At 35.4% G+C, this 10159-nt stretch overlaps 2 protein-coding genes across 2 annotated transcripts; both read right to left on the bottom strand.

The window, feature by feature from the left end:
- Positions 1–2432: 2432 nt before the first annotated feature.
- Positions 2433–5108, bottom strand: LOC107841933. Its single transcript, XM_016685783.2, has 3 exons — positions 4955–5108; positions 2983–3024; positions 2433–2865 (listed from the first exon to the last, which is right to left on the bottom strand). Exons 1-3 carry the CDS (start codon positions 5075–5077, stop codon positions 2584–2586), a joined length of 447 nt encoding a protein of 148 aa, XP_016541269.2. The 5' UTR covers positions 5078–5108; the 3' UTR covers positions 2433–2583.
- Positions 5109–7706: 2598 nt separating this feature from the next.
- Positions 7707–8953, bottom strand: LOC107841250 (cytochrome b5-like). The gene is made up of 2 exons (XM_047396348.1): positions 8883–8953; positions 7707–8019 (listed from the first exon to the last, which is right to left on the bottom strand). The coding sequence occupies exons 1-2, from the start codon at positions 8951–8953 to the stop codon at positions 7707–7709; spliced, it is 384 nt and encodes a 127-aa protein (XP_047252304.1).
- Positions 8954–10159: the final 1206 nt, after the last annotated feature.

Below are 10159 nucleotides of genomic sequence, written 5' to 3' on the forward strand. Positions count from 1 at the left end.
CGACCAGATGTCAATACAGTATGCATGGGATTAGCCGCTTCAATGGGATCTTTTATCCTGGTCGGAGGAGAAATTACCAAACGTCCACTGACTTGAAGTCATCCCTTAAAGGTATACTCAATCACTTTCATATTCTTCGAAGATGAATCAACCTATACAAACGAAGGAGGAATCAACGACTGTGACATGGTGTGATTCTGAAATGATGGCCCTTGGTTGACATAGCTAACTCAAGCATCTCAACATACAACCAATTCCCTTCACACAGTAGCATCGTCTCAAATGATCTCATGAGGATCAAGAATATCAATATATGCTTTGATGTGATCGCTGCAATGATATTCACAATTTGCTCTCAAACTTATGCTCTGATACCACTTGTTACAATCTCATTTTTCACTGTGTCAGCGGCAGATAATTTTTCCCGTGCAACGCTTATAGTTCCCTCGACTATAGTCCATCTTTCCTCATTTCCCAAGTCCTTGACATGATTCTATGCCTGTGGGAAGCTCGCCTTAGAGGCTTGCCCCCGTTGGTGTCGCTCTACCGATATTTCTGCTGACATGGCCGACTTATAAGAAACTATTGTGTCGCACCTTCATATGCTGGATCTCGTCCATATGCGCTTTCGGGGATGGCTACGGACATACTTGTCCCTCGCCTGGGCCTGAGTATCGCTTCGCATGCACAGTCCTATCCTCAAGCTTAACATCGCCTCATGCATGTGCACTTGGCCTTTGCTTCGCTTTGAGTAGGGCAACCTTCAATCCTTGGCCTTGGTCGCAAGCATCTTGCTTAAACAGGCCTTCCCATGTCTTATGACATAGCCAAACATAGCCTACGCAACTTCCATCCAACTTACACAATGCAGCGTCGCCCCACGACTGCGCGTCTAGGCCTACAGACCCTTGATCGCTTGGCTAAACCTTGGCCAAGCTCATAAGTTATCTCATGAGTCTATTGGGGAGAGTATCTCGATTGCTCTATCGGCTTGGAGGCATTCTTCCATCATTAGGAGAGCCTGCGGGGCATGTCGGTTCAAATATCAAGCCTCTAGCCTTGTCGAGGTGCCCAACGTTGGTCCATCCAACCCTGTGTTGCCCATAGGGTTTCCGAGACCTATGAGTACCATATACACTCCTTTAACATCCAAGGCATGCCCTTGAGGTTGTCCCTCAAGGCATCACACTTGGGGCGGCCATCTAACGACACGCCTGGGGGAGGCTAGTAGGCTGTCACCATGTATACCCCCTTATATATGCTTAAAATAAATAATTCTCTTGGCCAGCTCTACACATCATTCTGCCCGAGAATCATACTGAGGCTTTGACTGTCCATCCGACCTCCGAATTGGGTGCCATTTGTTCCTACTGATTTCTTGACTTCCTTCACACCTCCATGAAGTTTCATCCCATTCCCATACCCATGGAACAAGTTATAGCCTTCGGACCAACCAGCAAATTACGACAATGCTACTGGACTATGGCTAAGTCAAGCCCCTATCCAAACGAACTTCAAATGACCCCAAACTTGGTAAGCATACATAAGGGACCCTTAAGAACAAGGCTTTAACCCGAAATCCTTAAATTCCACTTGTAACTCCAAAATGCACGGTGTTGATATCCAACACTGCACACGATCCTCAACCATGCCTCCGGCCCCTTAGGTTCACATCAAGCCCTCACCAAATCACCTTGGCACTCTTAGGACATGTCATGCAACATATATAAATGCTTGTTGCCTCATGTTATGCCCCTTTGCCTCATCTTCAACTTCAGCTCATCCTTCAGCGCATGTCGCCTGCATAACTGACAAGGGTGCAACCTAGTTGGCACGCACAATTTTGCCGGTGGTCAAGCCCCGAAACTTTGGGGTGTCACACTTCCACTTCATCAAACCTTTGAGATGCATCTTAGTGTCTACCAGAATAGTTGTATTGGACTTTTACTTAAGTAATATTCAGTATTTGCAGATGTTGAACTTCACTATTTGAAATGCCAAAAAAAAAATTGATTGAAGAGAAAGCGACTACCTAATATTCCTCTTCCAATCTAACTCGGCTCAGTTTTGGCACGCAATGGGTGATCTTCCCGTCGACGAAGGACCTTTTGAGCACAGGTTCTCATTGTCACTTCTCTCTGACCTTTGATTCTAGGTGGGCAGCATCATGTTCATCCATAATATGTCGTCCTCAATCTATATAGTTATAATCGCTAATTCAAATTATGATTCGTTTGATTTGCATTATTTACTTTCAATCAGAGAGAATACTTGTATATTGAGTTATCGTATACTCAAAATCTAAACATTACTATGAATAACCAAGGAAAAGATTCAAAAAAATTTGCCCACAGATTGCATCACAATTTGGATTTTCTAGCTATCACAAAATGATCCTAGGAATTTTATGGTCCAAAGAATCTCGATAGTAGTTCCATGAACAATATCCAACCATGATTGATTATCAATCAAACAAATATGCATCAAAACAAGCTGGTCGAAGATCAGTTACCACTTCCATTCTATTTTCTAGCCATCACTATTATTTTTCTTAGTTATTTTTTCATTCCAAGTAACAGGACTTTACTGACATTGAACCTTTGCTTTCTTTGTTGGAGGTGCCATATTTTGGATCGAAGAAGCTGAAGCATTAGTCCTCGCCTGGCATTGACCCGAGTTATTGACTCCATTAGAGAAGCAAATGGTTTGTAGAGAGGTGACACAACACTCTTGCCAATTGAGACGCGTGAGGTCATTGATTGCTTCATCGAGAGAAATGAATGCTTCTGATGATATCTCCTCTTGCAATGTGGAGCGTCGCAGGTCCATTAACTCAATCGTGTTTACTGCATCAGCCAGAACCTTCTGTAATTTTAGCAGATCGAAGAAATTCAGAATTTGAATTAACAGTAACTACAGAATTTTGACCAGGTAAACAGCAGTTCTAATCGAAATTTGAACATTGTGAATTGTGAACTTGACCTTTTGACCCTTGGTTTTTTTGAATCCGTGAATGCTGATGATCTGCAAAAGTCATCGATACATAAGAACGGAGATTGAATTCCAGTTCTGTTTCGAACTCATTTTGGTAAAAAAACTCGAGCTACTTATACCATGAATTTGACAATTCAAACATCAAAATGACTACGAAGAATAAGAATCTCTATTTCCACACAGTTACATCATTAATCTCCGATTTGATACGGGAAAAACAACTAGGAGCAACACCTCCAAGTAAGCAATACGGATAAACACTGATGAAATACTGAATACTGACAAGCAATCTCAATACATTCGACTATTCAGAGAGAATGAGGGGTACTTTCACTGAAACCGGGCTAATTTTCTAAGGTTACTAGCTACTGTGAAACTGAAATTGAATTCCAATTCTGTTCGACCTCATCTCTTCAACTTGATTTGGTACAAATCGAAAAATGCATAGCATGAAACTGATAATTCAACATCAAAATGAATACGAACAATAAGAATCTCTAATTTCACAGTCATATCATTAATCTCCGATTTCATACTGGAAAAAAACAACTCTGAGAAAGAAATATGGATAAACACCAAAGTATTACTGAAATATGACAAAACAAGCTCACCTCCATGGATATTATCAATGATTAAGATTAGAGAACGACAAAGGGATACTGATAAGCAATCAAAATCACACAATATAATTCACTAAACAAAATACTATAGAGAAATCTCTAGACGTTGGAGATACCTCATTGAGATTAATCTCCAAATTCATACCGGAAAAACACCCCCGAGTAAGAAATGTGGTTAAACACAAAAGCAATATTGAAAATATGTTTAAACAAGCAGATCTCCATGGATATCAACGATTTACTATTAGTCAAGCAACTGAAACTGTTACGCAATCTCTACACATTTGCAGATTCAGAGAGAAACTTAATTACCTCACTGAGATTAGTTATAGTGAAATCGAATTGCTTTGGTACAAATCGCATATCATGAAATTAACAATTCAAACATCGAAATGAGTACAAATAATAAGAATCTCTAATTTCACAGGGTCACGTCATTAATATCCAATTTCATAACGGAAAAAACACCTCCGAGTAAGAAACATGGATAAACACCGAAGCAGTACTGAAAATACGTAAAGCAGATCTCCGTGGATATTATCAATGATTTATCATTAGTCAAGCAACTGAAACTCCGTAGAGAAATCTCCACACATTTGTGGATTCAGAGAGAAGCAGAGATGCCTCATAGACACATGAAAACGGAGATTTAATTCTAATTCTGTTCCAAATTCATTTCTTGAATTTGATCTGGTAAAAATCGAGCTACGAATATCACGAAATTGACAATTCAAGCATCAAAATGACTACAAATACTAATAAGAATCTCTAGTTTCACACGATCACATCATTAATCTCCAATTACACACTGAAAAAAACAACTTGAAATTGACAGTTCATGTAGGATTGCAGACCCTTACAGTTCAAACATCGAAATAAATACAAATAATAAGAATCCCTGTCTAGTTTCACATAGTCACATCATTAGTCTCTGATTTTCATACTAGAAAATATTGAAAATACATTAAAGCAAGTAGATCCCCACGGATATTATCAACTATTTACGACTATCCAAGCAACCGAACTCTACAAAATCTCTAAAAATCGAGCTACGAATGTCAAGAAAATGACAATGCAAGTATCAAAATAACTACAAATACTAATAAGATTCTCTAATTTCACACAGTCACATCATTAATTTCCGATTTCACACTGAAAAACAAATGGAAATTTGGCAATTCAAACATCAAAATTATTATCAGCGAGTTTACTAGAAATTGAAAATACGTTAAAAACAAGCAGATCTTCATGGATATTATCAACATTTACGATCATTCAATCAATTGAAACTCTACAAAATCTCTACACATTCACGCAAATTCAGAGATAAGAAGAAATACATCGTTGAGATTAGCGACAGTGAGGTCGAGTTGCTTGTTACTGCCAACGAAATCGAGATATTTTTCTAAGGTCATTTTCTGCGATTTCTTCATCACTCTGTATCTACTTTCCACCACATCCATTTCTCTCTCTCTCTCTCTCTCTCTCTCTCTGTGTTTCTCCAACTGATTTCGCGTGTGTTTGTGTAGTGTGAGTTTTTTGAAGCTTTGAACACATTGGGGATATTTATAGTGGACTGGAAATGTTATCACGTTAAATGATCCAATTTCCCGCCACTGTAATATTTAAATGAGAAAATAATCTAATCTGCATTTTACTCCTTCCATAATTATCAATTGAAACTCTATAAAATCTCTACGCATTCACGCAAAATATTGCTTAAAGAAGATATTGAATACTAATAAGGAGTTATTTATTCTTTAAAATATTGTTTACCGATTTTTTAAAAGTATAATAAATAAATTAGTTTTTAGAAAAGTTGCTACAACTTGCAATTCTGGGTCAATCTTCGAGTGGGCCGTAGTAAAAATGCCCCAAGGCAATCTGTTGAGGCGAAAGTATCGTGAAGCATGAACCCCATTAATCTGGCGTAAGCTTAGATGTTGGGTGAGTTTTATTTGTGTAAACAACATAAATCCCCTGATTAATGAAACTAATTACATAAAATCGCTTCAAGTTTTCTCTCTCCCGATTTTTGCAAATATACTCATACATTCGGCCGTCCATCATACATAGGTCGAATGTATGATAAAACAGTTAATCATATATTTAAGGTAAGATAAATCATAAATTATTTTATTGTTTCTTAATTAACGACAATAATTAGCTAATATTAACTAGTGTATGAATAAAAATAGTAATTGAAATTTCAATTTCAAAAATTTTCTAACATCACAGTAATTTTTTTTTGAATTCACTATCTGAAAAACCAAAAAAAAAAAAATTCTCCTACATTCGTTCTTCAATTCTACTAAAATCAATATGAATATCCCCATATTGTTGTGACATTTTGGTATTTGGGAGTCGGGAATTAGTTATCAATCATACAAAAGTGATGCAATCAGTTTTTGACTTTCCAGAAGCTTTTGGTCGAACTTGCTATTAGTTTGTCTGCTTTGCGCCTTCTCCTTCCTGACAGGACCTCAAAGCATCATTAATATATTGAGGCTAAGTATAGTGGAGCAGAAATTTTCATTCCCAATTGCCTTAAAAATCAACCTTATCGTTGTACTTATACATGTTTACAACACATAGCCCTTTAAATTATGGTTTTCTTGATTGGTTCTGTTAGCTGGTCTCTACCCCATTGTTGCAATGAAGCAATATTGCAATTCATGAGTTTATTGTAATCATTTTTCACTCCATGGTGCCTAGGTGATGGGTTTGAATCAAAATTGTAGGATGTTTGGAGTATTGCCGTTTCTTTCTGTAATAGTAAATCAGTATAACGCAACATATCTCAACGTATCTTGGTGCAGTCTTTGGATGAATATCATATAAAATTCACAGCATAAATGATAATTTATGGTATCCTAATTTTCTTTTAAAATCAGTCGTAGACATTGATGAACCCCCTTGTTAACAAGATATGCGAAAGCTGTGTTAGTTGTTTCCTTCTTGCAAGTGTGATTGGCTTTAAGGTAAGATTGTACTGTCATAAAGTAGATAGATCTGAATACATGTAGTGCCAGGGTATATTCATTTTAGTATTATGTTGAGCTATGTTACATATATATTTTACAATATTTGGCCTTGTAAGATTGTTAGTACTATCTAGCGCTGTGATATCCCTTGTTGTTTAATTTTAGGTTTTTTATTTGTTATATTTGTTATCTGTCCTGAGCCGGGCGTCTATCAGAAACCTCTCTACTTCACCTGTGGTAGTGGTATGGACTGCGTACACTTTACCCTCCCCAGACGCCACTTTGTGGGAATATACTGGTTAAGTTGTTGTTGTTGTTGTTGTGGCCTTGTATAGTGTATCTTTTGTATTTGGTAACAGAGTTTCATTTGTTAGTTGGTGCCTGAATTATTTTGTTTCCCTTCTGCAGTTTTAGTGGCAGTCTATACAATCTGAGGGATGAACCTTTATCCCTGTAATTGATAAGCTTGCAGTGTCGATGGTCAGGAAGGGGCCTAGTGCAATCAGTTTTGGTATTACCTTATAGAGGGAAGGTGTAAATTACATGTAATTTTGTTTAGGTGATGCAGAGCTGGTGCTATTATCTCAACAATATACTTTGTAGTAATACATTGACCTCTTTCTTGGCACCTCAGTTAGGTTTCCATTAGTCGATATGAAATTCTGTTACAATTGATATTCTATCGGAAACAGCCTCTCTACCTTCAAGGTAGGGTAAGATCTGCGTACAACTGTAACCTCCTCAGGCCCCACTTCTTGGGATTACATGACATATGTTGTTGTATACAGAAATGAAATAGATGATTAGGTTTATTTGACTTGCTAAATCATGTCTATTATTGTATTGTTGTCTTTATTCATTTTTTGGTTTAAACTTCTCTTACCATTCTTCTATTTTGGCAATTCTGCACATTGGTCATGTCCAAACAAATTAAGCACATAGATGGACTTATTTATTGTTTCTTTAGTAGCTAGCAAGTAGAAAAACTAGTAGTAAGTACATTCACGGTGGCTTATCTTCTCAATTTGTCACCATTGAACTTCTATAAAAACGCAAACAAATAAATTACTAATGAAAATCATATGATTAATTCCTTTGTTCTGGGTGTTCAAAGCTGGAGAGCTCCAATGAAATATCGATAATACAGAAAGAATGCAGCAGCCAAGAAAGGCACAAAGTACTCAACAAAAGTCAGATACTTTGGTTTGGGATCCTCTTTGATCACAAAAGCTTCCATTTCTTTGGCCTTTTTTGGTTCTTTGAAGGAATCAGTAAACAAATTATCATCATTTTGGATTTTATAGCCTTGAAGATATCCAATCTGGTATTTGAAGAGAAAGTTCTTGGCAGCTTTACTATGCCCAATATCATCAAATTCTTTAGTTGCATCCTTTCCAGCTGATTCAATCAACACTTCTTCTCTTCATATGCAATGGGTGAGCAGGGACTTTGTCAATGCGGTATTTCATGCCTTGAAACAAAAAAAATATATCTTAATTACCCAATAGTTACACATTGTATGAGGTTCACTTATACATTCAAAAAATTAAATAATACCCACATTAAACAACATTTAGACCCGTATGAGGGTAACTTATACATTTAAACATAAACTTCAGTAATGTATAATAAAATCAAACCCTAATTATACAATAGTTACACATGTATGAGGTTAACTTATATATCTAACAATTTATATCAGACCCTAAATACACAATAGTTACACCTGTATGAGGATAACTTATACATCTAACAATTTAATTCAGACCCTAATTAAACAACAGTTACACATGTATGAGGGTTACTTATACATCTAACAATTTATATCAGATCCTAAATAAACAATAGTTACACATGTATGAGGGTATCTTATACATCTCAAAATTAAAATCAGACCCTAATTAAATAATAGTTAGACATGTATCAGGGTAACTTATACATTTAAGAAATAAACTGCTATAATATATAATGTCATAATATAGATTTTCACCTTAAAATATGTATGACCTATAATCTTATCTGAATGTATAATGTTACCTTATACAATATTAATACTTTATAACTGTTTGGATTTTCAGAACTGCCAATGTATAACATATAGCAATATATTTCAGAATATCTATATTATACATTAGTGGGACAGAATAACTAATGTATAGTGTCTTATATATTATAGCTTATACTTTACAATATAAACTTCCAGAATGTATAATGTCATATCATACATATGTCAACTTATCTATCAACTTATAATCAATACCATGGATGACCGAAATCATCAAACTTCTTTTTACTTGCTACTTTTGAACCTGACTTCTTCGATCTAGAAATGGCAACTTCCTTCAATTTCTTCATTGTAACGGGGTCGTTTCGATACTTTTAACGATTCTCTGCAAAATCAATATCCTCGTAATCAAATGTACCAGGAACAAATCCAACGGGATTATCTTTTCTTTTGCATCTAACTGAGTAATTCCTTAACTAAAGTTAGGAGGATAATCCATTACCAATTTTACACTATGTTGATTTAACAGTAGTGTTAAATCAAAGTACAAAACAAAAAAATCAAAGATCTAACTTGTAGTATATGAAAAAAAAAATGAAAAAATTGAACTACTGAACTTGAATATGATTGCACAATACGGTAATTTCATACAAAATCAACATGCAAGCAAAAAAAAAAAAAAGGAAAAACTCCTGAATTGGTAAAAATAAAAAAATTAATGAATTAAATTAGAAAAATTAATTAAAGCTTAAACACTTACAAATTGATAACCTCTAATTAGAGGTTACTTGTATTTTGTCGTGATTTATGGAATTCAAAAATGGAGAAAAGTACGATTGGATAATGGGAGCACTTGGGAGCAAATATCGGAAGAAAATAACGTGGTTTTAGATGTATAATATTTAGGAGAGAGAAAAACAAAAAAAAGGATGATTTATGTAATTAGTTTGAGATTTGTGTAAATACTTTATCAAATTGGGATTTAATGTAATAAGGTAGCTTTACCTTATGTATATATGTAAATTTTAGTTTTTTCTTTTTTTTGCACCGTCAGCCCCTTCAATCTCTCTCTTTCTCCCATTAGTTTAGCGTAAGCTTAGGTGTTGGGCGAGTTTTTATTTTGAACGGTCATCCCCTTCAATCTCTCTCTCTTTCTCCCGATGATTCTTGCGTGTGTGAAATTTTTAAGTTTTGAGCACATGAGATATTTACAGTGACTGAGAATGTTAACACGTTAAAAGCATTTTGGTACCCTATTTCCAACGAATGCAGTGGAAACAAAATACACGTTCTATTCAAATGAAAATACACTTAAATTAAATTGAGACAGAAAAATGTTCGCCCGCCTCATTTTAATTGGTCGTTTTATTATAAATGCATATCATAAATTATTTGTCTACCTACTAAATCGAGACAAAATTAAATAAAGTTTTTTCTCAAGTTTATCCCACAATTAATATTCTTTGGAAGGTTAAGCGAATTAATGTGAGCAACTTTTTCATAAATGATCTTCATATCCATCACTATAATAATTTGTAAATTAGTAAAATTAATCT

The sequence above is a fragment of the Capsicum annuum genome, chromosome 9 (assembly GCF_002878395.1).
Source record: "Capsicum annuum cultivar UCD-10X-F1 chromosome 9, UCD10Xv1.1, whole genome shotgun sequence".
Classification (NCBI taxonomy): Eukaryota; Viridiplantae; Streptophyta; class Magnoliopsida; order Solanales; family Solanaceae; genus Capsicum; species Capsicum annuum.